General features: G+C 35.6%; 2 protein-coding genes across 5 annotated transcripts in view; both read right to left on the bottom strand.

Annotated features, from left to right (window-relative positions):
- Positions 1 to 795: 795 nt before the first annotated feature.
- Positions 796 to 7,846, bottom strand: ISCA1 (iron-sulfur cluster assembly 1). Its single transcript, XM_070938677.1, has 4 exons — positions 7,696 to 7,846; positions 4,535 to 4,588; positions 3,586 to 3,691; positions 796 to 2,875 (listed from the first exon to the last, which is right to left on the bottom strand). The coding sequence occupies exons 1-4, from the start codon at positions 7,774 to 7,776 to the stop codon at positions 2,727 to 2,729; spliced, it is 390 nt and encodes a 129-aa protein (XP_070794778.1). The 5' UTR covers positions 7,777 to 7,846; the 3' UTR covers positions 796 to 2,726.
- Positions 7,847 to 10,907: 3,061 nt separating this feature from the next.
- Positions 10,908 to 27,018, bottom strand: part of TUT7 (terminal uridylyl transferase 7) — a 34,802-nt gene continuing 18,691 nt past the window's right edge. For 3 of the 4 annotated variants that reach the window (XM_070938678.1, XM_070938679.1, XM_070938681.1), the window contains 18 exons: positions 25,788 to 25,968; positions 23,701 to 24,803; positions 22,842 to 22,992; positions 22,372 to 22,458; positions 22,046 to 22,146; positions 20,455 to 20,512; positions 19,279 to 19,382; positions 18,683 to 18,772; positions 18,494 to 18,607; positions 18,314 to 18,391; positions 17,756 to 17,933; positions 16,696 to 16,743; positions 16,506 to 16,597; positions 15,673 to 15,788; positions 14,852 to 15,177; positions 13,672 to 13,745; positions 13,423 to 13,486; positions 10,908 to 11,898 (listed from right to left, as the gene is read on the bottom strand). In XM_070938678.1, coding sequence (XP_070794779.1) covers positions 11,831 to 11,898; positions 13,423 to 13,486; positions 13,672 to 13,745; positions 14,852 to 15,177; positions 15,673 to 15,788; positions 16,506 to 16,597; positions 16,696 to 16,743; positions 17,756 to 17,933; positions 18,314 to 18,391; positions 18,494 to 18,607; positions 18,683 to 18,772; positions 19,279 to 19,382; positions 20,455 to 20,512; positions 22,046 to 22,146; positions 22,372 to 22,458; positions 22,842 to 22,992; positions 23,701 to 24,803; positions 25,788 to 25,968 — 3,033 coding nt within the window. In that variant the 3' untranslated portion in view covers positions 10,908 to 11,830. The remainder of the gene's footprint in view (positions 11,899 to 13,422; positions 13,487 to 13,671; positions 13,746 to 14,851; positions 15,178 to 15,672; positions 15,789 to 16,505; positions 16,598 to 16,695; positions 16,744 to 17,755; positions 17,934 to 18,313; positions 18,392 to 18,493; positions 18,608 to 18,682; positions 18,773 to 19,278; positions 19,383 to 20,454; positions 20,513 to 22,045; positions 22,147 to 22,371; positions 22,459 to 22,841; positions 22,993 to 23,700; positions 24,804 to 25,787; positions 25,969 to 27,018) is intronic. The other variant, XM_070938680.1, reaches the window with a different exon arrangement.

The raw sequence follows: 27,018 nt of genomic DNA on the forward strand, positions 1-27,018 counted from the left end.
AGTTTATCTTGGATGTGATGCTGAGATCATCAGCCTGCCAAAGGGGCATGTAGGTGAAGATTGCTTTGCTTTTGTCAAGTTATTATTGACATAAAGACACAATTTTTGCTGAGGAATAGCTTGCTTAATTCCCCTTGTGAAAATTTCTTTTTCTTTAAGATATACATTACCTCTTGGGAGGTTTCTAGGGCTTGCAAAGTCGGTGGGATGATACTCCATAGATTTTCCTCAACCATCCAATTCTCTCATTTCCAGTTGTATTTGTGCCTTATTTCTCTCATGTCCTCTTAATGGTAGTATGTCCCCTGCCAGTTTCCATACAATTTGATTTTAAAGGCCCAATTACTTTGCTGAGATTTAAAATATTTCCAAAGGCTAAAGGTATATTTTACCTTTTATTGAGTAGCTCTCAATAGTGAGATGAGCAGCATATAAATTTAATGAAATAAATAGTACTGACCTGGTAAACCTATAGCAGATTTAAAACATGAAGATGCTTTTGTCAGTTTGGGGCTCAAACTGTTAGGCATTTTAAAATATATATTTTAAAAGATTAAAATAAGATTATAAGGAGTACAATGTTTTTGTTAGAAATCACCTAATCTAGGTTGTGACAGTTAACACACATGGCAATATTTAGCTGAATTACAATGATCCAAACAATTTAGCAATGTTTGAGGACTTTGATGGGAAACCACTCCCCAAACAGTAAGATAGACTGGGAAGTTGAAAAACATCTCACAAGGAAGCAACAAGGAAACTGCATGGAGAGAATAATTGGAAGTCAAGCTTGACTTATGGAAAACTTGTCTTTTTAATGTAATAATTTTGCAATTAGGAAGGTAAAATAGAATACTCATGGTGGTTTATGAACTGCTACAAATATGTATTCCATGTTCACCAAAAGATAATTTATTACAGTTCTTAATTACATTATTATACACATAACAGATGATCAATAAAGACACATTCATAAAATTATTACTAATATAAATTTACTTCATAATTGTGCGTTAGGTATTCAAGAATAATAGTGCGTTGTATTTTCATAACTGGGAGTCTCATTCACATAGCTTATGAATCAATAAAGAACAAAATGTTTCCAAAAAAAAAAATCTATAAGTCTCTTACATGATGTTAGTTACATTCAAGTCCTTTTCATAACCATAAATCACATAGCATAGCTGTTTTTAGCAAGGAATACAGTAACCCATTTTTGCAAAATGAAAACACTTAATATTATGCATATAACTATATTCATAGAAATTTCACCAAGAACCATAGCCCAGGCAACCTATATGTTTGCAGGAGCTGAAAATTCAGCATGCCAAACTATACAGAGTAGGCTGATTTTTCTTCTTGTACTTGAACATGCTGTGTGAAGCAGCATGTCAAATCTGCCATGCAAAGGATTGTACAGTTTACCAAAGCAGTTTGTTCCACCTATTAAAACTGTTTTCAAATGGATTTGTTCCCCAGTGTTTCACTTAAGTGCAAGTATTTGAAAAGCAGAGCTGTGGCAACTGATAAGTTACTAGAGTAATAATCTTGCGCTGTAACATATGACATATCATTCATATAACATTTTCCTTCTTCTCCCATCCTAAGGCTAGTGTGAATGTATGACTGTATAAGATAATTGCCATCTTACATGAGACAGTGTTTTGGAAACATTTACTTCATTGGAAAAAGAACAGTAATAACGCTAAAGTTTGTAAAAGTGTGACATCGTAAATCATAAAATCCTGCAAATGAGTCTTAATTTCATCCAAGATTATTACATGAACACACAATATATTTGTAAAATTACTCTCTAAGTAAGTTGTCAGCACAATTCAAACTTTTTTTCAAGCAAAATGTTGAGTTTTTACTCAGTTTTTAACAAAATTAAAGTCAAATCATAAATTGCCATTAGTTATCAAAACTGTGGTTGCTCAATAATTTAATTTTGCTGCATGGTAATAAAATTATTTAGTCTACTAGAGAAAATGTTTTCTCTATCAATTAGGAAATATAATGTAGAATTCACTTTCAGTTGCTTTCATGGTAATTTTTTTTTCAAACAGAATTCTCTATTACTACTGTTTGCTACATTCACAGTACAAGATTGCTGAAAACACTGTTGGCTTTTCTGGTATAAAAAAACATTTACTTGCTTAAAGAGGATTAAGTTATATAATCTCATGAGTATCAGAATTCAAATTAATTTTTCAGACGGAAAATTTCAAAGGGAATATTTAAACAGGGAATACTGAACCCTTTTGGTATGTGATTGCCTTTTGCTTTAAAGTATAACAAACAATATTTAGATCCTATAATACACAGAGAAGTATACAGAGAGCAGTTACTATTTCAAAATATAATAAGTGGAAATCTGAGTCTATGGAACTTTTTAAGAAACTTTTTTAATTTTGTAAACACAAACTACTAAGTGTAGACTCCTAAAAAGTAGTATTTGCTATAAACCAAATTATGAATTCTTATGCAACAGTGTAGATTTCTTTTTTTTTTGGCAAACAAACCACTTTTCATTCTATCCCTTTTAAGCTTTAGTAAGGGGGCGAGGGAACTGAACACACAGATTATATTTTCAAAATGCAAGCAGGTTTATTTTGTGTCAAGCCCACTATCTTACAAAGCCCATATATGTGAAAAACACACGACAACTGATTGCTTTTAGAAAGCAGTTCTGCATTGCTAAAAGTCATGGAATTAGTCCTGGTAATTTAAATATTGAAGCTTTCTCCACAACCGCACGTTCCTTTGATGTTTGGGTTATTGAAAACAAATTCACTGGACAGTTTGTTTTCTATGTAGTCCATTTCAGTTCCTAAAAGTGTAAGTTGGGCTTTTTTTTCAATAAACACTCTGACACCTTTTTAAAAAGAAAAAAAAATATGAGATTTGAAAGATTTAGCATATACTAGGCTTTTTTTACTATGCAAAATATTGGTACAATATAGTTTATATATTTCACTACAGGCCAACAATTATTTAATAAGTTATAGATACTCCTTAAGTATTATTTGTTTTGAATATATTCCATGATGTACTCTGCAAGCCACATTGATAATTTTTGGATATTTTTCCAAATGTGTATGAGCCTAAACATTCAAAAGTAGGCAGACTTAGTCAAATAAACCAACCAACCAACCAACCAACCTACCTACCTTTAGTGAGTCATTGATTTCATGGTAAAAGCACCATGTTCACTTAAAGAGAATCAACCTCTGTCAATATTCTACAGATAGGTGAAATATAAATAAATATTCTTATTGATAGGGCTATTCAGCATGTTGGATTTAAAGGCAAAAGGGATGTGCTTTGAGAGCATGAGATCACAAATCTAGCACCTGTTAGCAGCAATACCTGACACTAAATGTATCTTTCCCTGGACAACTGCAGAAGGCATACCTAGAAACAAAGGCCCATCCATATGTGCTCTGAAGCAACTTTTGGCCTTTGAATCTGAAGTGCTACGCAAATTCAATTCTGTCAGTTCTATTTTACACACTGCAAATAGATTGAGTTGGAAATTAGAATTGGCAATGACTTTTGCACTCTTACTATCCCAAGTACACTTACCATCTTGTACTACCTCTTCGTCAGAATCTCCTTTTGATTTTGTATAGTCTAGTGTATAGGAAAGGCCATTACAACCTCTTGTGCGCACACCTACTTTAACTCCTACCTAAAATATAAATATTAACATATTAGAAACATTTTTGTATGAAGTCAAAATTCTCAAATGCCGGAATTACTGTTTCAATGCTTTTATCCTAATTTAACTATATAAAGTTTTAAGTGCAAATCAGCCATACACACAGATTCTGAGTCCTTTCAATCTTAAGTGTCATTTATTTTTGAGTAGTGTTAGGTAAAACTGTACTGTAAGTCTCATGGAAACCAAAATTGCCCAAATGGGACATGACTAGAATCTGTTCATCTAAATAAAACTAATTTCGGCCACCTTTTAGGGAATTAGGATCACTGATTTAGTGAAACAGGGCTATTTTAATTTGTACACAGAATGAAATTGGGATGTAAAAAGAGTTTGGGGAGGGAGAGAGGAGGGAACAAACCTGCTCGAAAGATGGAACTGGCAGGTTTGGTGGAATAAGTTTGTGGGAGAGGTGAGCAACTTGGAGAAGGAAAGATATGGGAAAGTTGGGATGTGCTGACTAGAGGGATCAGCCAGCAGCAGTGACAGGGGAGAGGCTAGTAAGGTGGGTGATAGATCATGCCTGGCTAGAAGTGCTGAGGAGATTGGGGGGGGGGGGTCTTTTTCCATAGCTGCTTGCCAGATGCTTTGTTTGAAATCTGGCTTAATCAGAGTGTTCTGAGGTTTGGTTTTGCAAACCTTTGCAAGTTCAAAGTGATCTGGCACAGCTTCCAGATTGCATTGGTTTGTTCTGAAATAAAACATTTTCCTGTTTCAACCACATGGTGACCGGCTACAGCAATATCTATGGGCAGATTGTGATGCAGTCTTGAACATCAAGTAATGCCTGGAATGCCATCTAGCACCACTTACATGGTCAGGTTTGTCTTTTAGCAGTTGTTTTATCTTATTCACCGCAGATGGGGTCTGAAAGATATGAAGAGATTTTGCATTACACAACTCAACAATTGCATCTTTTTTAAAGCAAATTTATTAAGTTACAAAAAAGGATAAAATTAACAAAAAGAAAAAAAGATTAAAAGTAGAAGGAGATGAAAGGGGTAGCAAGTGACAAGAAAAAGGGAATAAAAAGAAAAAATATATAAAGAATGACTTCTTTCTTCAGATGTAATAAAATAACCTCTTTATTCTAAATTAAAACAAAAATGTTATAGACAATATACAAATCTTGGATTATATGTTCTATTTTATCCCTTTTATTCATAGAAAGCTATAAGCAGTAAGAGAATATTAACACATGAATATGTAGGGGAGAAGGGAATTAAGAATATTTCATTTAATGTTAATTGTTTTGTTATCTGTTCATCATTATGCAGCATACTAATCTAAAATAATCTTTTGGCATAATATGAATTCAGCCCTGTTTTTCAACTTATCGTCTTTGGCATGTGTTTTTTTTTAGAGATACACTATTATTCCAAGCTGTGTGAATAATAATAATTAGGCTTCCCAACATTTCAGTAACATCTCTTTTGAATGACACTTTCCCTCCCACGCAGCTACCAGTTCATGAATCTCTAGTCATTTTATACATAGTCTGTAGAGCATTTCTTCCATCCATATTTGTTGTACACCAAGATATGCACTTAGGTACAGACTGTATGTCTTACTGAGAAACATGGCATGATTGTAATTTCCCATTACATGTATAGCTGCATGTATAGAGTTTATTGTCACCAATGTAATGTGTTGGAGGTGGGGAACAGGTTTATGGGAAGAATTCCATTTTACAATCATACATTGCTTTGACACATGGAAAAAAAACTCTTACAAGGTTTATAACTCAGAAATAGCTGTAAATCCATTGGTAGTTATTTGGGCATGCTAATGTTATATTTTGTGCATTATAATTGCATGAAACCAGACTGGATGACTTTGAGCCAGTCACACACTCTTGGGCCAGTCACACAAGGTTATTGTGGGGGAAATAGTAGGAGGAAAAGAGTATTATGTTTGTTCACCACCTTGTTCTATTTAACTGCTAGTTCAGCAGATCAAATCTCACCGGCTCAAAGTTGACTCAGCCTTCCATCCTTCCAAGGTGGGTAAAATGAGGACCCAGATTGTTGGGGGCAATATGCTAATGCTAATGCAATATGCTAATATGCAATATACGAACTTTGTAATTCGCTTAGAGAGGGCTGTAAAGCACTATGAAGCGGTATAGAAGTCTAAATAATAATAATAATAATAATAATAATAATAATAATAATAATAATAATAATAATAATAATAATAATAAAAAAACTGGTTTAAAAAAATCTAAAAAATAAAACTATACATCTTTCTTTTAAAATTTAAAAATTTCAAGGAAGTGCTAATTACAGTATTTTAAGAAAATATTGCCTAAGATTTTCTTATGTATGACTATCATATTTAAATAACATTTAATGATTTCCAGATAAGGTTGATTAATGTCAGACTCTGTGCAGGCTTGGCCTGGTTAGTACTAGGGAGGGAGACCTCCAGCAATTTAAAGGGCTTGGGATAGGTTGGGAAATTGAAAAACCACTCCAGAAGAAAGCAGGGGCAAACCAGTTTGGTAACACTGTTCAAGAAAACTATGTGGGCATGATCCCAAATTTCTCGGGTTTAGTTTTGCTTATGAAAATATAAATCATATTCTTTCAGATCTCAGTATACTCAGAGTATTTAATCATTTCTCCATTGAGATTTTCCTCCCATAAAACAATATCACAGCGCTAGTTTTATGCACAGAAGACTGAAAATTTTTAATGTGCCAATAGCTATGTATACATTTATCCCTATGTAAACAGCTTGTTCTCAAATACAAGTATTCCGCAATTTACAACCATAATTGAGCCCACATTTTTTCATTGCTATGCAAGACAGTGAAATGAGTTGCATCCCATTTTATGATCTTTCTACCACAGTTAAATGAATCACTAAAATTGTTAAATGAATCTAGCTCCCCCCCCCCCCCCCGTTCCCCATTGTCTTTGCTTCAGAAGCTATCTGGGAAGTTTACAAATAGTGATCACATGACTCCTGGAAAGGGCAAATGTAATACATGCACAAATTTTGATCATGTGACCATGGGAATGCTGCCACAGTCATGAGTGTGAATACTGATCACAAGTCACTTTTTTCAGTGCCCTTGTAACTTTGAACAGTCACTAAACGAATGGCTGTAAATCGAGGATTACTTGTACCACCCAATGCATGGCGGTGTAGTTGATGCCCATCATTACGCACAATAGTGTGGCAATAAAATATAATAATCATTTCCGTAATTTATATTGAACACCAGAACAGGAGAATTACACAAGGCATTTGAGGGGTCCTTGGTGGTCTCTGAGCTTGCTTGTTTTCTTGCAGACATTTCATTACCTTGACTAAGTAACATAATCAGTGCTAGTGGTGGCATTTGCTTTCGCTCCAATATAACTTCTTTTCACATCTTTCTCTCTCTCTCTATATATATATATTTTAAAGAAGGTGGGCAACCACAGAAAACACAGCAGCATAAAAGGTATTTTTTTCAGCTCTATAATCTTCTGATAGTGGAGAATCTCAGTTCAGATACAATAAACGGGCAAGTCTTGGATTATAACTTAAAAAACAAGAATCCTAAACTGTCACTACAAAGGCTTCTAGAGCTACAGCTCTCTCTCTCTCTCTCTCTCTCCTCCCCTTACACAATCGTGAAAAGTCGTGAAAGCTCATCTGCCACCAGCTGCACGACGGTAACAGTTCACTAGAAGCGATATTGTACCGCCTGTCTGCCTGGGGTGAGAAGCAGATGAGGCATATAAAAAAAAAGGAGCAAAAAATATTACAAAAAGCGGATAAGAACATCAAAGCGGCTGCTGCAATCTCCGCCAGACCATCATTGGGGACCCCCTCCGCCCCCACTCTTTTCATGCACGCCTGCGCAGCACGCTTGTTTACCAACCGGTAGAGCTCCCCCCTCCTCCCCGAGCCTCAATCCCGCTCTGCAGCGGGTGACGCGAGGCTGCCCTGTGCAACTCCGCCTCGCCCCGAATACTGACCAGCGTGAGGGCTGCTCGGGTGGCTTGAATCTTCCTCTTGCTCACAGCCCGGACGGTGGCTCGGACCATGGAGGAAGCCATGACGCCCCCCCTCTCCCCCGCCCTCCACACCTCTCAGCCGCGTCCTCCAATATTGTCCATGTACACCCAGCGGTCGAAGCAAGGCAAAGCCAGGCGCGTTGGTGACGTCATCAGGGGGGGTGAGAGAGGCGGTCCTTGTTCGAGGGTTTTGGCCGCTATTGGGTGTATCGCGCGCCGGTCAGTAGTCTGGGCGGGCGGGTTAGTTGCAGAGGAGGTTGGGTCTCTCCTCCCTTTTCTGCAAGGCTACCCAATCGCGAGGGCCGAGCCAACCGTGCGCGGACGGTTGTCTTTTGTCGTGGGTGCGTTCGGAAGAACGCCGGGAAACTGAGGGGGCTGAGGAAGAAGAGCTGAAGAAGCTTCTTGGATGAGAAGCGAAACGTCTTCCAAGAAAAAAAACCCCAGAAAGTCCAGTTGCCTCTTTGGGGGTGGGGGAAGCACCTTTGGGACAACCATGACTGAGAATCTCCAAAGACATTTCCCGGTGGAATTTCAGACGTACATAGAGCGAACCGTTAGGTTAAGGGAATATGAGCGCTAAAAAAAGGAAGAGAGAATAATAATGAACCTGTTTCTCCCCCAGTTTTAATCGAGTTCTCATATTTGTTTCGAACTGAACTTCGCCTGATAATTAGGATTTAATCCTGATCGCTGGGACTTCCCTGGGAACAAATTTCGTTCAAATCGACAGACTAGGTTCGGCGATCAGTCCTCAGGGGAATGAGCTCCGGAAATGTCGGGATTACGATTCCCAGGCTCGCAGAAAACATGCTCTGGGAACCCTATTCACGACAAATTGGCTCAGCAGTCTAAGAAAGGCATCGTAACTGTAAACAAGCGAAACAGCTTGAAAGCGACTTGTATTTATTCAGTTTAATCTGGTAGTAGCCTCACTTTCCGGCTGGAAATAAAATCCAGAAAATGTCAGGTGGGTTTTAAGAACCCTTTTTCCCACTGAGAAACATAAAACAGGTAATTCTCAACTTGCAGTTTGTTTAGTGACCGGTCAAAGTTACAAGGGCACAGAAAATGTGATTTAAGACCGTTTTTTCAGTTATGACCTTTGCGGCAGCCCCATGATGGTGTGATCAAAATCCAGGTGCTTGGCAACTGGTTCATATTTATGACCGTTGCAGTGTCCTGAGGTCATGTGATCAGCTTTTGTGACCTGGCAAGCAGAGTCAATGGGGAAACCAGATTCGCTTAGCAACCATGTGACTAACTTATCAACTGCAGTGATTCACTTAACAACTGTGGTGAGAAATTTTATGAAAATGGGGCAAAACTAAATGTCTCAGAACAGAATTTTTGGGTTCAATTATGGTCATAACTCGAGGACTACCTCGGGAATTTACATGTAAGGCAGACAGCTCTTTTCACCCTTCCCTGGACACATTTTTCCTTGGCATTCAAAACAATCCCATCTGGTGAAAAAGGATCAAATTGCAGTCTCACAGGTCAAGCATAGGGGTAATTAAAGGAAATTACATCTCTGAATTTCTCCTGGGCTTGAAGCAGCCACTTTGCATTCATCACAACTTTCATTGCCATAACATATATTTATATTTAATAAATGACTCCTCAAAATTTCCTTTATTTTTGTTCCTTTTATCTTATTGCTGTTTCTTATTATTTTTGAGGAGAATAATCACCAGTTACAAAATTCTATAACTTTCTAAAGGGAAACTTCCTGAGTAGTTTGCAGGCCATGAAGGGGTCTGTATTACAAAGGGATAATTGAGTCACTATACAAATTTACCATCAAAGTCCTTCTGAGAGGTACAGATTGGAAAGCCAATTGTGCTGGATGGGTCATTTCTAATTCCAGGAGAGAAGGGTGATCCAAGATTTCAGGAAACTTGCATCAAATAGGGAATGGCTGGCTGGCTGACTACCTGAAATCTTCGTAATACTAGCTGGCTCGTAACCAGTTAAATGGTAGGAAAGTCTTCACTTGGTAACTTGGGAAGAGGTACTAGGTTGCAAGGCAGATCCCAGGTTTCCTCTAAAAGTCTCATCTGCACCATTATAATGGGAATCATTTTAATTCAAGGTAAGGTTCCAGCATATAACTTGCATTCTGTATTTTCAGGCATATTGGTTTATTTCAAACACTGCTTCCTTGTCCCTGATCTTCCTCCAAGAACTAGTTTAAAGTTTCCTCATGTTTCTGAGTCTTTAACTATGTTGTCTTTAACCAACTGGAGTATTATGTTGTCTTATTTGGGAGAGAGAACATGCACTTCCATCCAAATTTTGTTAGAGCCTCGGATTTAATAAACATTTCCTCTTCAGTTAATTGTCAATTGATCCAAACCCTGAAAATTCATTTGAGGCATTCTTTAATCTGCTGCATTGTGTTTGGTGATGGGATATCTCACTGTGCAATACTAGTGTTTCTAAATGTTTCTTCTACCTGTAGACTTTTGTAGTATCCGCTGTTGGACCTGGGATAAATTACGTTTAAGAAAATAGGCAAAACAGCATGTACTTTCCAGTCTCTTGTTTTTGATCATGCGATCATAATCAGGTCTCTGATACTTTTTATTTGCTATAGTTTTTAAATAAAACCTTGTAGATATCCTGGGATGTCTTCATCTCCCCTGGTAAGCGAAATTCAACTCTGCCTTTGGCTTATCCAATGGTATTTTCTTTTAGTGAAAGTCCTTGAGAAAATGGCATTTTATTGAAGACATTATTTCACCATTTGAAAATTAATAAAAATAATTGATGTTTATATCCTGTTTGCTCTCATGTGCATTTTAATTTTCAACATGCACCTGATTATACTTATTTCAAATTTTGGTGTGCCAAATTAAAGCAATTTATCTATGTAAAGTGTACTTACATGGATTTTTTAAAAAAGAACAGAAGCTACTTTTCTTTTGAGAATTCTTAGAACAGAGGTTTTCAATGAAGCTGTATCCCAATTTTAATATATTGATTATGCTGTATATTTTAAAATGTGTCATATTTTTTTAAAAATTCCCTTGTTAGATGCCTTAAGTGAAATTCTGAATGAAAAATGGATGAAAAGTTTTTATGCACATATAACAGTAAAATTCTGTACAATAGTTACCCAATCATGCAACACAAAAAATGTAGAACTTTAAAGTATTCTTTTGACTGTTTTATTTCCAAGGTCATAAATAACAGTTTCTTATGTTTTTGCTGTATATTTTCTCCTGGAAAGGCTGTACCGCATCATCTGCAGAAAATTCTGACATAAAACTTTGATGATGATGATGATGATGATAGTAGTGATGATGATATAAAAGTAAATCCTTGCCCAGCACACTCATGTTTAGTTTTCAATAAAGCAGAAATGCGTTCCTTTGTTTTAACTCCCTTTGTTTCTTCAGAGGAATTTTTTTCAAGTTGTGGACAATGGGAAATAATCATAGCAGCAGCAAACATAGCTAACTTGCTTCTCACTCTCTCTGTACAGAAAGGACAGCAGCATAGCAACCATAATAAAATAGAAGGGAAAAATTCACTCATTGGCACTGCTTTCCACAAAGATTTTTACATAAAAGTTTACTTATGTCCATGTTTTAGTTGTCCACATTTTAAAATATTTGCAAATATGGCAGTAGCAGTCCAGAAATATTCCAAACACTTTTACACAAGGAATCAATGTTCAACATTAATAAATACCCTTTTTACCCTTCAAAAATAATATTTTGAAGGTGACATTATATTTGGCTTGCACATCATTTAAGTGCACTCAAACATTCACACTGAATGTAGAAAGTCTTAGAAGTGATTTGGGTGAAGGATTTCCCTGATCTACATGTTTTACCTAGTAAATACAAACATGATTTTCTATTAAAATGCTCAAACCTATTCAGAGCAAGGATTCATGGTATGAACAAACATTAAAATTCATTGCCTTTGTAACTTTAGCAATTTAATTAAAATAAAAGGTGTTTTCTCTAGATTTATGTCAAAGACAGTTTTTGCTGCTGTTTTGTGAACCCAAAGCCTATAAAAGAAAATAAACTTTTCTGAAGGAAATTGATGGTCTGTATTGCAACTGAAAGATTGCTTCAGTTTCTCAAGAATCTTGTTGGGGTCTCTTCTGTGAAGCGTTTCCCTGAGTCATGTATTTACTGGAAAGGCTGCCTATATATTAAGACAAAAAAACCAAAATGAAGACATCAACAAGAAAGTTATCAACAGCATTAAAAAAAAAAAATTCCCAAAGGGTAAGACAGTTCTTCATAACTGAGGAGAAATGGCACATTGGTAAAGCTTAAATAAATACCCTTTTTCAAATCACTAAATCCATTCTATACTATTCACAATAGCTCTTGTAATCTCAAACTTCAAATGTCACCACCTGTTCTTCCCATCCAAACTCAAGAGTTTCACTTGGACAGCCAAGGTCAAAGATGTATAATTGGGAAACATCTACATACTGAAATGTGGTGTAGCTAATGTGATTGAGATGGTAGGCTGCAATTCTTAACACTCCTCACCCTTAGTTATAGGTGGCTGGAACTGATGGGAATTTCAGTCCCATACATACCGTATTTTTTGGAGTATAAGACGAACCTTTTTCCCCCAAAAAGAGGGTGAAAATCTGGGTACTGTCTTATACTCTGAATGTAGCCCCGCCCAGCCTCGCAAACGGAGATTTCAGAGGCTGAAAGAAGCCTCTGAAAAAAGCTTCCAAAAAAAAAAAAGTTTTTGAATATGGCAAGAAACAAAAGAAGAATCAGTAAAGGTTCTAACCACACTATGCTAACAAATCTGGAGAATGACACAATAACCAACAGATTGGAAGAGGTTAACCTACATACGAATACCAAAGAAAGGAGATTGAACAGAATACAGATAGTCCTTCAGAATAAAAGCCTCTGAAAGAAGCTTCAGAAAAAAGCCTTTTTTTTTCCTGAAGCTCTGTTTCGGAGGCTTTCAGAGGCAGAAAAAAAAGTTTTTTCTGACACAGTTTCAGAAGTTTCAGAGGCAGAAAAAAAAGAAGGCACAGAGCTGACAACTGAGGAACCTGTTGCTAAAATTCACCTCTGGGAACAGCTGATTGGGGGTATTCTGGGAGGCTGATCAACCCACCAATCAGTTTTTTTCTTATTTTCCTCCCCAAAAACTAAGGTGTGTCTTATACTCCGAAAAATACGGTACATAGTATATCTCTGCATTAAGCCAAAAGATGTTATTGCTTTTAATGCAGATCAGCAAATGACAAATGTATCTTGAAAAGCACTGCCTCTTTTCATTACTGTAAGAAAATATCAACGACAACATCTGTATACTGCCCACATGATGCACAATTCTGCTCAGGCTATTGGGTTGGATCCTAAAAGCCATGTAGGAAAAAGGGCAGAAATAGATGCTCTTGTTCTTTCCTCATGCTGCAGCCCCCATATTGCTCTCCAAAACTTCTGAGAGCTGGAATAACCCCCGCCCCCATCTCACCCAAAAAACTGGGTAGAGCGATGCTGTTGAAAACACCAATCCCAAATTTTTAGCCATTCAGCAAGGCAAGGAGCTTACATAAATCATTGTGAGAAAAAAAATCTGAGATACTTTTTATATACATACATATATACATCTTAATAATTGCATCTATATCATTTCTTAGTAAGGTTTGCATTAAAAAAAAAAGAAGAAGCTTAATTTACAAACCTGACTGGGGACCCAAAATCAGTTTCCCTTTCTGTTTCTTTTTTTCTTCCTGTGGAGGTAGTCCCTTAAAAAATAAATAAGAAAAAGCATAAACAAACACTTGGAGGTGGCCAATATATAATGTGATAACAGAAATATAATCCTGCAATATGTTAACAGGTATTCTAGTTGAAATGATGTACTATGAAATTTATCATGTATTAAGATAAAAGCTAATTTTTTTTAAAAAAAAATCAATACATGATTTACCTGATTTAATCGACCAGAGTGTTTAACAGCACTGGATATAGGGGTCCCACATGGATTTTCTAACATCAGAACACCTTAGAAAGTTAAAATTATAGTTTGTGAAAAAGTTTACATGTCTGCATCAACCTTCCAAATACTTTTGACCTCAGCTCCCAAGAGCTGTTAAACCATGGTTTGTTAAATACATCACAAATGTCTGAATTTACGCATTGCCTTGTCTTTAATGATAGTTTATAACTCATAATTGCATTCATGCAACATGGCAAGACAAATAAGGTGCAACTTTTGGAAGGCTATCCTTCAAAACAGGTCTAATGGTTTTTGTTCGATTCACCTGAAGAAATTGCTAAGGTTACCATTTGAAGTAAAGGAAAGAGGGCCGAGTTCTTACTCTTTACTCCTGCAATTTTCCAAGTGAAAATTTCCCTCCCTTTCACTACTCTCTCCTTCCTCAATCCAGAGGTTAAACACTTTTTTTGGGTGAGGGTAAAATTCTCAAGCAGCAAGGTGGAAAATTTAAAAAGTTAGCAGGGGAAGAAAAATGTTGATTTAATATGTTCCCTTTCAGTGAAAATTTGCAGAGACACAATACCCCTGAAATAAACTCTCTGTTATATCCAAAGTAATATGCACAATTTACTTAAATGTATCTTACTTCCACCCCAAGCAATCAAATGAAACAATTTCCATCATTTCTAATTTTATTATTTGCATTAACAATGTCATTATATTGTCATTATATTGATATCATTTGAATGGTCCCTTAAAGAAACACTACACTTAAATTGTGTTTTTATAATATAAACATCACTTTTTAAAGCATTTATTATTATTTTTCTACTGGAAATGTTTTCAGCATCAAGGATTATATCCAGAGTTCTTATTTCATAAATGGAAATGAATTTCATTATTTCCATTCCTATGTACAGCAAAGGGCACTTAATTTGCTGACTAGACACCCCTTCCAGCTGACAGGCTAGGAGGCAATTTTCAATGACTTCCCCTTTTGACTGCAGCTCTCAATCCCAAAATCTCATGCCGAGTGTTAATATCTGCGCTGCTGTAGATCCAAATCATAGCTTTAGAAAGATAAGATCAATGCTGAGGCCTACAGTTTAACCCTGATGAATATAGAGTAAAACATCCATTAGCAGCATTGGACTGGAACTAGAATTCATACCTGCAACTCCTTTGTGCTGTGGGCATTCTTTTTTTATGTGTCCTTCCCTTCCACAAATGAAACAACGTTTTTCTCTTAAATCTCTATCTTCTTGCCGCTTCCATTTCTCTCCCATTGGCTTGGGAGATTTCTCTTTTCCAGTTTCCATTCCTCCTTTTCCTGATTTATTTTTGTTAGGTGCACATATTTGCAGCTTTCCATCCTTTAACAACACTTCTCTTTCTGTAGTTTTAACTGGGGTCTCTTGTTCATCTTTACTTCTTTTTTCTTTATTTTCTGTGGATCTTTGGTTTTTAGGATCTTCATTATCATGCCGTCTTCGGAGTCTGCAACAGTATTGATTGAAATAATTTTTCTGTTATGCAATTTAAGGCTGAGAAGTGTACTACTGGTATAGCAAAATCACTTTAAAATGTGCTGGATTCCTTTCTCCTACTGCACATCTTGGAGCTAACAGTAAAATACATTTACTAGTCTTTTTGCAATTGCACTTCCCATCTTTTAAGTTTTTAATACTGTATATTATTTCTTCACTGCTTGTATTTTCAAATGTCCAAACAAGTTTACTTAGGAGATTCTCAATCAAAACTAAAGGCATTGATGAAAACAACTTTATACAACATGCAATATTCCATTAGGTCAATCTAATGCCATCTTTTTAGTAACACAGTAGTATTTTCAAATTATGAGGATTCATTATTTCAGAATACTATACATGTTTTAAACCATCTATCTTCCATATGCAGCATAAAATACAGAGGAAATATTTGTAAGTTTCTAATAATTAGATTATTTCCGCACTTGAGCAAAAACAAACTTACTTTCTCCGCATCGGGCAGTCTTTCATGAAATGTCCAATTTTACCACAAATTCTGCAACATCTGTCATTTGGGGCCAATTCTCCTTCTGTAAGCACTTCTGGGTCAAAAAAATATTCCTAGCAAAGCATTAAACATAGTAAGCTTTTAAGACCTGAAGACACTATGATTGTCCCTAAAGCACAATAAATAAAACCTACTTCTTAAGTCTGACTCTGCTAGTATTTAATTTAGATTGTTTATTTCAGTAAGGACTCTAGAAAACATGTAAAAACCTACAAAATTACAACTTTAAATCCAGTTCATATATAGATTCAAAATAATTTGAAACAACTAACATCTGATTAAATGTTGCAGTCCAAATTGTATTAAATAAGAAAATTGTGATATTTGGTTATAGATCCACTATTTATGACATGGAAATATTTAAACATATGATTCTGATGAGTAAGAGCTTTCAATCAGAGTCCCTCGGGAGTTGGGCAGCATAGAAATGCGACAAAATAAATAAATAAATAAATAAATAAATAAATAAATAAATAAATAAATAAATAAATAAATAAATAAATAAATAAATATCTTTATAAAGATTTGTTAGTTTCTAGAGTACCTAAAAATACCTTGCAGTTCCATTATCAAAAATATTATCATAGATCTCTTCAGTAATTTCATTTATAAACCATATTATAATGGTCATACTTTTAAGTAACCATCCATTAATTTAAAATATATATTTATTTTCTTTCATCAATAAAAAGTATACATTTGACTGAGAAAAAGCATCATTAACAAGTACCTGAAAGGCAACTGGGTCATGAATTTCCTAACACACTCACCATTTTTGAAGGATATTCTTTTGGAAATCCTCTTACTGGAGTGCCAAATACCCTCCTGCCATTTATAAAAGCCTTCATTATAAAATTTGTCACTAAAATAATTGAAACAAAGATAATTAACTGTGTAATCAAAAATAATCAATATTTACTTAGATGCAAGTATATATAAGATAATTGATAAAAGTCTTACTTTTTCTTGATAATCCAGCTCCAAGATTATGATTCAGATCAAAAGGATCTGCAAAACAAGTAAGACGTTAGCAAAATCCATAGAAAAATATTAAACAAGTCTTATCAACGGAATGGCTATTTTAGAGCAACTTTGTATCTCTTTGACACATAGGTAGTATTCACATATTGTATTAAATACTAATTTATTTAGCAAGCTATAATGATCTGGTTTCTATGAGTTATAAACAATTGTTGATAGGCCACATTATGGCATAGTGTGATAGATGCACTCAGTCCTAAAAAAGAAGAGTGATATTTAAGTTCTAGATGATATAAACATAAAAACTTAGCATGAGTGAAGTATTGAAGATCATAACATTCAGTCAAATTTTTTATCAATCCAAACCTGGTTAGAACTAGAATTCAATATAGTCAGGGAGTAAAGAGAAAATTCCAATGCAAGGAGAAGGAGAAAGCAATGAAATGTCCTTTAGGATCTGCTCTCAGAAACCCAGAATAGATCAGGCTGGATGGAAAGAAGAGTGCTGTGCAGATAAAGCTACAAAAAAGGATGGCAGGGTCAATATAGGATCCCTGTGATTTCATCTGTAATATTCAAAGGAATTAAATGATTTCAAGAGTTCTGCGTAACATTAGGTACATTATGAGACACGGAAGAATAAGAGAGACCATAAGGGAAGCTTAGAATCTATAGCTAGTACTCTACAAATCCATTCTGTACTACAAAACAACTCTGGTATGTGCTGTATATCCATCTTATTTTTGTTAGAGACCAATTCTTCTCTGTGCCCTTTGTTTAATGTAACATACAGAGCAATGGCAGTGGATCCAGCAGCTCATTTGTAGACTGTCAGCAGTGGCCTTAGTGAAAGGACATCAAGAGAAGCACCATGCAGAAAAATACTAAGTGGATATCTTTCTTCAATGTGTTATAGTGATATCATTCATTCCAGTGCCAGACACTGTTATGCATTTAGCAGTTAGTCACCCAATAAAGCCCTTGCAATAAAAAAAATCTATGTTAAAATATCAATAAAATGTTCATAAAATAGAGATACCTTCAATCACTATGTATTTCGAAGTCCACTGTTTCTTGAATGTTGTAAGCAAACTTTTTCTTCGGATGCAGATAACATGCTCTTTAAAATCAAATTCCTCAGTATAAAAACGTAGAAGTCCTAGCCATAATTCACCAATGGATTCTTTATTTTTACCAAAATCTGACCAAACCTCTGACTGAAAAGAGAGAGAAAAATACCTTTTTTGCTCATTTTTTTAGGTGGTTAAATTTTAAAAGGGAAACGTAATTTAATTATTATGCACATTTTAACCTGTGCGCAAAAGAAACCTGTTTCTCTGTTTTTTTACTGTTCTAGGATGAAAGTTAAACTGAAAGCCCTATAAAAAGATAAGAAATGTGGCTGATTTCACTGAATGTAAAATCTGCTGATCTGAAATAATCTGTTTATTAATTAATTCCCTTTAGCTGTACAGAAGCTGATCCCTGGGTTTAATAATATAGGCTGAGGTTGTCCTCATTTTTATTCAGAAAATCTTAGGAATGTAAAATTTAAGAATACATACAACCTTGTCCCCTGAATCAGTCAGATTCTCACCAGTTCATTTATTCTGTCAAAGAAATAAACATTCCAGCCATCAACTAGAATTTCAGATTTCTTTGGCTCTTTATAGATCTAAACAAAGAAGTATTAAATATTAGCTTAACATTAAACTGATAGCCTTTGAATTCTTTTAAGTAGACATGGAAGTGTACAAACAACAATTATATACTGTACCTCTTGAAGAACTGGAATAACAGGTGGATTTCTCTGCTGAAGAAAATAGAGCACCATTAGAGTATATGCGTAGGAAGATAAGCTGCCTCTGGATGCATCACCAATGTCACACATCTGGAGTGAGAGAGAAAAATTAGCTTAAAGTCTTGGTTGCTCTTGAATCCCCATTAGACCTGGACATTGCTGTACCTTTGTAAATACTTTCATTGTGTAGCAAAGATATTTTACTCTGGGATCAATTGTGGCATAACAAGACAAGAGCCTTGTGTTATGCAGAGCCTGCAAAAAACAAAAAGACTAAGTATAAGTCCCCTTTTCTTTTACAGAAAAATTTGGAAAGGTAAAATGAGAAGTTCAGGCATGGAAAGCTGTTCAGAAGTTTATAAAGTTTTAGACTGATACATGGTAGAATTTTGTCTTATTTCTTTCATTTTCAGGTAAGAAAAGCTTCATTTTTAAAATATGCCATTAAAATTAGTCATTTCAGGAAATCATATGCTTCTTTGGGACTGACATATTTTTACATTAAGCTATTTTCACAGAATATTCTGAAATAAAATATTGTAAAGACAAGGCTGATATATTTATCTTCTAACTTTTCAATTTTCATTAACTGCCCATATCACTGTTTGCTATTTTGTTTTTTGGTCCATATGATGATGACACACTCAAATATAAATTAAAGCATTATTTTTCCTTAGAGCCATGAACAATTCCTATTTATAAAAACTTTCAAATGACTATTTGGAGAAATATTTACATTTCAAACTGTTAAATGGTCTTACCAATGTGTTATACAGACTGATATCTACTTCAAGGCCACTTCGGACATGAAAAAACTTGACTATCGGCACTTTAGCAGTTGTTATGGGCAGGATATTTCTTAAACCTATGCAAGTAAAAAAATACTTACTTCAAGTGAACTTAGTGACAATATTAGATGCAGCAGACTAAATAAAATATGAAGCTTAAGCTACAAAAACATACACACTTATTTAAGGGCAAGTCTCAGTTAATTCAACAGCCCTTATTTCAGTGTTTTGGAAAATTGACAAGATGTTTCACTACAAAAATCACTAAGCAACAGTTGGCACAGAGTTATTTCAGGCTTTTCTGTATTTCATAATAACAGAAATGCATTTAGTGCACTCAGTTATAGGAAAAAATGGTGTCAGCATATGCAAACAGTATGGGACGCAGAAATCTGACAAAAGACAGAACTGTATAATAGATGATATGAAAAAAATATATAGGGCAAGACGTTTTAGTGAATCAAGTTTTACTGGAAAGCCAATGAAAATTGTGCAATGAAATATACATTTTCTAATACTATGGTATATAATCAAACAATCAATATATTAGCTATAACATCATTGGCAAAACTTGGTTTAAACTTTAGGAGATAATCTGAATAAAGATACAGGCATTCGTGAAAGACACAAATACTATATTCCCTCAATACTGCCTTCTGAAAGGTAAGAACAATATGCAATCCAAAAAAATCCATAAAAACTTTTTTCCAAATGAGATTGCCAAAATATTATATAAATTTTATATAAATAACTGCATCAGAAACCAGTTGAATGCATTTTGATTTCTGAATTATGAAAAGTGAACAGTTTGGGATACAGCTGTTGGCCAACATTTTTGCTATTTAAAAAATAAGCCAACTACTAAACGTGTTTTTTCAAGAGGCAACTGGACTTTCTGGTTTTTCAGCTCTGAGCTGAAGAAGCTTCTTGGATGAGAAGTAAAATATCTTTCAAAAAAACCCCCAGAAAGTCCACTTGCCTCTTGACAAAGCACCTTTGGGACAACCATGACCTGGATGACTGAGAATCTCATAGACAATTAAGCCAAATGTTTATGTAAATGAAGTAACACTATATAAAATATGAGGACCTGATTCGATATTTCATAAGGCAACACAGCCTTTTAATTTTGAAGAATCGGATGTTTACCTGAATGTTTCTTCAGCACTCTTGCAAGTTCTTCAATGATTCTTATACAATCAAGTCCCTGTGATAGAAAAAATGTTAGTATATTGACAGTATTTATATCCAAGAAAAACATCCATTTAATAGGTCTCTAGCCTCTTTGCCGGATACACAGGTTTAATTTCAATACTTGACACTACTTTGAAGCATGTCTTCGTAATGCTAGGTACTGACTTCTGTAGTTTCTAATCCACTTTTGATTTTGAAACTGCAAATGTATGCTAACTCCCAGAAACATTTGTGTCAGAAAATGGAAGCATCACACAGTCCTGACCCAAATGTTGCAAATATTTAAATTGCCAAGGACTTGTTAAACTTACTAAAGGAGAGGAAAAAAGAACGCAAACATGCACTTCTTTTTCTTCGGTTGCAAGAGATGTAAAAGTAGAAATAGTGCCTGTACTGTGTATTATTTGATGAGGGTTTCAGAACACCCTACAGCAGTGATGGCTAACCTTTTTGCCATCGCGTGCCAGGAGAGGGGGGGCAGGGAAGGCTCACGTGTGTGCCCACATCGATAATTCTATGTGCCCTGCCCTGTGCATGCGCACACAACCTCCCCTCCCCCCCCATTCCTGGCATGCGATGGCCCGGTAGGCCCATTTTTTCTTTCTTATCTGGTTCCAGGTCCTCTCTCTTTATCTGGGAAGGGCAAAAACAGCCTTTCCCGCTCCCTCGGAGGCCCTCCGGAGGTCTGAAACGGCCCATTTCCCAACTCCTGGTGGGACAGGAAGTGACTTTTTTGCTGTCCCCAGCCTCCAGAGCCTCTCTAGGAGTCTCTGGAGGCTAGGGACAGCAAAAAACATCACTTCCTGTCCCACCGGGAGTTAGAAAATGGGCCATTTCAGGCCTTTGGAGGGCCTCCGAGAGAGTGGGAAAGACTGTTTTCGCCCTCCGCAGATGCATAGAAAGGATCTGGAGCCAGGTAAGAAAGAAAAGTGGGCCTTCCCCATGCCCTCTCTGGAGGCAGGAAACAGCCTGTTTCCCTACTTCTGGTGGGCCCAGAAGGCCCAAAAATCAGCTGGCCGGCATGCGCATGCACGCCAGAGCTGAGCTGGCATGCCCACTGATATGGCTACGTGTGCCACCTGTGGCACGCGTGCCATAGGTTCGCCATCATGGCCCTACAGTATAAACAGTTGAATATAAATTATTTTTCTCTTCTTAAACAGCAGCCACTTTTTTCCAAACTCAGCTTAATTTATACATTTATTTCTGAGTGCAAATCGCTGCAATGAGACTTATCTTCCCACTGATGTCTCACATCTGATGTAACTGCCAAGGACAATACAAGCCCTCAAAACAATAACGAACAATCCATATGATTTGAATGATGATATTTTCCTAACATTTCTTCAGCAGTGCACTGGTTTTAGATTGATATAAAGGTAGCTACTGGTTGTAGTTTGGTGCCCAGCCTATATACCAAAACTATAATGATGGGTAACCAAACACATCTGTGCGCACACATATAGAACATTAGCAGCTTAGAAAACAAAAAAGACACACAGAACATAAATTTTTGTTCATCAAATTGTCCATATCAACAAGCTACCTCAGCAGTTTCCAGACCATCAATTGTCATACAAATATCAAGATCGCTTTGCTTGAAGCCAAATCCATTCTTTGAAGACCCAAACAGGTTTAATTTTGTGCCTATAAAGGAGGATATAGATCTATGACTAATTCACATAAATTTTTAGCGTAGTTAGCAATACATGCTTTAACATCAGGTTACTTAAAAATATAAGAAAACGGAATTCAGCATACAATATTTTTCTATCAAGTAAGGCATTTTGTTTGAACAAGATTTAAATGAAAATAATAAAGATCACTTTAAATCTCTGAATTTAAAATTAAAAAATTAACTACAGGAAGCACCTGGAAATTCTTGTCGGATGAAACTTTCAAGATTTTGCCTTATATATTCCCGAGCCTGGTCTTCTATAATATTTGGAGCAAAATCTTCTATGAAAACAGAACACAATTTACATTCATTTACAAATGGAATTGTGGTAGCAAGTAAGAGACACACAAAACAAGCTGTTCTTCTATTGCTTTCAAATAGTTTTACAAATAAAAAATGTTAAAAGTAAATCAGTTATAGCCATTATGGGAGCAGGCATCTAGCAACACAGATCCAGATACAACTTGTATAATAGGGCAAACTTTGGTAGGAAAATTGAAATAAAAAATGGAGAATCTAACTGGTAGCAAAGAAATGGGACAACATCTTTCTTTTCTGATAATAAATAAATCCCTATATTCTAAGTAGAATATAGCTGCAGGAAACTATTAATACTTTTTCTGTAAAATTAACAAATAATTAAAATATAGTTCTTCCAACTTACTGTAACACTGGATGCACACTTGATCCAGAATACTGGAAAACTTGGATGTTAATGGTGGCAAAGGATCCAGTTCAATTTTTTTAAAGTCTTCTGGACAATCCCTCTTTAGATGACCTTCTCGCTTACACAAACTGCATACAACTGTAGGAGTCTAGATCAAAAGAAAAGATTTATCTAAAAATTCTCTTCTCTCAGCTTTATAACGCCACCTAGCTCCCAAATGCTCAATCTTGAATATATATTGATGATGGATGAAATCCAATGTACTTCCAGTCACTTTAGTAGACTTGAGGACATAATTCTCCCATCACCCAAATATTTTTCGATCTTCTAACCCTTCCAGAGCAAATATTTAATATCTTTATATCTCAATTTGGTCTGATACTTTTGCTTTATATTATGAAACAGCCAAAATGTGTTGTATTATATTGCAATTGGGACAAGAATGTTCTTAATTCCCATATGAACAATTTTTCTCAGCTACTTAGGAAATCAGTGATGGAGTATATTATGAATAGTGTATGCATCACACTGCACTACTGTAATCAAAGATGAAATTTAACTTTACATTTTAAATGCTTACACTTGAAGTTTACTATGATCTTCGATTTACTTTAACAGAAGTTCACAGCTAATTTGTTTGTGAACACAAACTGGCAGGAATTAATATTTCAGGATTCAGTTGGGTACAGCCATGGATGGAAACGGCTTTAAAACATTTGAATCCAGATTCTTACATGTAGAATTTGTAGATCAAATTTTACCAGTGTGGGTGTTAAATCCTATTTCTATGTATAAGTCTGTCCTGGAATTAAAGCATTATATGATTAGTAATACTTTGATATATAGGTGCTATTACCTTGCCTTTTGTGAAAGCAGTTTTATTAAATTCATAGAAGTATTCTGTAATTCTGTAATTCTGGTCTACTGGCTTGTTATTTTCAGTAAGTACTTCTTTTTCAGGATCATCTTCTTTGTTCAAATCTACACTCGAAAATTCATCTACTCTCTTCTTTAGCTCAATATCCCCATGGGCAATAAGCAATTCTTCCTCTTCGGAAAGAGGTTCCTCAACACCAGATCCAGTGTATGTATTGTCCAGCTCATCTTCAGTATTGACTATGTTCTCATGTTGCTCTTGGCTTTTAATACTATGCTCTTCGTCTTCTTCCTCTGCTTCTTCCTCCTCATCTTCTTCTTCCGAGTTATCCATTTCAGATATTTGTTCCTGAGTTGGCGGTTCCAGTTTGAACAGGGAATCATCCAGTTCATCAGTACCTTCTGTGCTCTCCTCATCAATGTCAAGTTTATCATTTGGAATACCTCTCTCTTCTAAAGCAAACTCATCAAGGGCAGCTACTACATTTTGAAACATTTCCAAATCAGAAATGCTATCTGTTTCAACATCGTGCTCACTAATTGGAATAGCAAGATCTCCACTTTCACTGTCTTGGTTACTAGCCAAATGTTCCTGCTCATGTCCCTCTTCCTCGTCTTCATTTCCACTCTCGGTCTCTTCACAGCTTGGTTTAAATTCCTCATTGTCACCCAAAATGAATTCTTCAATTATACAATCTGAGTCCTCATAAGACATTCCTAAATGTTCACCATCTCCCAACTGTTCTTCCACAAAGTTTTCATCAATAAATACCTGAGAAGGCTCACACATATGTTCTTGAGGAAAATAAGAACTTTTCTTGGTAGAAGTTATACAGCTGTCTATTACAGTATTCTCCATTTCATTATGGACATTTTTTATATCAGGGATTGTTTGCTTAAAGTCATTGTTCTCAGGTTCTAGAAGTATTGAGCCCTCTAGAGATTTTATTTGGTTGTTTTTTGCATTCTGTTTATGAGGCAAGGCAAAATACTTGTAAGTTGACCGTAAACAATGAAGTATATACTCATATACTAACTGACTATTAAGAGTTCTTGCCACATTCCTCTTTACGGAGTAAGGATCTGAGGAGGGGAGAAAAGGTAAAAAGTGTTATGGAGGGTTAAATATTATGCTCATGTTTTCATTCTTTAAACAATTTAACCAAACAAGAATAGCACTAATTTTCCTCAAGCCTTTCAATCAACTCATTAGGCTGAGAAACCTATAGAAATATAGGTAGTACTCATTTTATAATTGGTTGCTTAGTGATCTTTCAAGGTTCCAGTGGACCTATTTGGGGATAGTTATGAGCTGGATTCAATGACTAGGAATCAGAGGCCTCCTCCAGTCACATAATTCAGGCCTATGCAATCTGGCCGCCTTTACACCTGTTTGCATTGTCTCACAGTCATAGCACTGTGTTTTATGACAGTTCCTGAAAACAGGCTTCCAATTACTTCCAATTTTCAGCATAACCATGTCCACAGCAAACCATTGGTTCACTTAACAACCATGGTATTACGTAATGACTGTGGATCAGCTTAACGACCATGATGGACCATGTGGATCAGCTTAACGACTATGCAGCGGTTAACAACCGCTGCAAAAAAGTTCATAAAATCAGGTAGGTCACATGACTGACCCGTTTTACAAACTGTCAAAAGTTATGACTGTGATGAGCAGTTGTAACTTGAGGTCAGCCTGTGTATCACCCAATCCACATGACTAAGAAATGAACATTTAAGGCTTGCAACATGAATAGAAAGAGCATGAGAACCAATTTAATCATTGTTCTATTGGCCACAAGTTCTGAATTTTCACATTTTATTTTATTTAGCCTCATTAAGTCAAAAAAGAAGCCTGCCTTCAAAATATACTCCAGTTGAGATTCTGCACTGTATATTTTGAGAACGTTAGGGAACTGCACCTTTCTGTTTCAGCAGTAAAACTTATATCTGCTGACCAGAGTTAGTTCTAGATTCTATCTTTTTCTTAATATATAGTGATATAGGTTTCTCCTATACTGAAGATAATTAAACACTGTCAAGCCAATCTATGTAATATACCTTCCACAGCAATTCTTTTTTTAGGCCAGTCCTTGGATTCACGAGATACTTTTTCTTTGAGCCGTATGCTTATCACCAAGTCAGATAGATTAAACTCCAAAGCATAAAAACGAAGCAGTTCAACCCACAGCTGTCCAATTGGAACTGAACACTGTTGATCTGAATCAAATACTAAAGGAACCTGTCAATCAAAACAAAAATTGAATCACTGTTTTCACCCAGAAGCCATATTTGGAAGCGGAAAAATATGATTATACTATTGTTAAATCTTTTAAAGGACAAGTGCAAGATAATGACTAAAACATCTAATGAATCCATAAAAAGGGAAATAGAACAACGCCCTGTGAGGAGGGTTGGGCTGAGACAGAATGACCATCCCAAGTCACCAATCCAATTATCATACCTAAGGCATCTTCCAGTGTCCTATTTTTTAGGCCAGCACCTTCACCACTATACCACACTTGATCTTTATATAGGCTAAACACTATTCAAAGTATTTATATAAAATACTTTATATAAAAACTTTATATTCTGTTTTGCAGACAAATTAGGAAAATACTCCTGTGATCAGATTAGATTTCTTTCAAATACTGTACCTGAGCTCTGATAAAAGCTCTGTTGTGAAACTAGATTGTTATGGTTAAAATATATGATTCTGTCAAGAGCACAGGCTTGTCCTCGGAAAAAAATATATCAAGAATTTGTTTTTAAACATTTAACTTGTTTAAATGGACATAGTATATATACATCCCAAGTATACAGGTAGTCCTCAACTTACAACCACAATTGAGCCCAATATTTCTGTTATTGAAGCATTTGTTAAGTGCATTTTGCTCCATTTTACGACCTTGTTAAGTGAACCACTATAGTTAATAAGTTAGTAATATGGTTGTTAAGTGAATCTGGCTTCCCCATTGATTTTGCTTGGCAAAAGATGATCACATGACCTTGGGACACAGCAACGGTCGTAAGTATGAACCAATTGCCAAGCATTCAAATTTTGATCACATGATCATGGGGTGGCTATAAATGTCCCAAGCATGAAAAATGGTCATAAGTCAGTTTTTTCAGTGCTGTTTTAACTTTGAATGGTCACTAAATGAACTGTTGTATGTCGAAGACTAGCTGTACTCAAAAAAATTAGCACAATGGGTCAATGATTTATTCTACATCTATAAGCAGATGGGAAGAGAGAGGCAAAGATGATTCCGAAATCTCTTCCATTTGGACA

The sequence above is a fragment of the Pituophis catenifer genome, unplaced genomic scaffold (genome assembly GCF_029215685.1).
Source record: "Pituophis catenifer annectens isolate HBS135680 unplaced genomic scaffold, rPitCat1.0.hap2 SCAF_2, whole genome shotgun sequence".
Classification (NCBI taxonomy): domain Eukaryota; kingdom Metazoa; phylum Chordata; class Lepidosauria; order Squamata; family Colubridae; genus Pituophis; species Pituophis catenifer.

What these genes read in the sequence shown, in the direction of transcription:
- ISCA1 (XM_070938677.1), bottom strand. Translation starts at nt 7,776, where the DNA reads ATGGCTTCCTCCATGGTCCGAGCCACCGTCCGGGCTGTGAGCAAGAGG. An exon ending in CCCGAGCAGCCCTCACGCTG is followed by an intron (nt 4,589 to 7,695) that starts GTCAGTATTCGG and finishes CATATCTTTCAG; the next exon opens with ACCCCATCTGCGGTGAATAA. An exon ending in CGAAGAGGTAGTACAAGATG is followed by an intron (nt 2,876 to 3,585) that starts GTAAGTGTACTT and finishes CTTTTTAAAAAG; the next exon opens with GTGTCAGAGTGTTTATTGAA.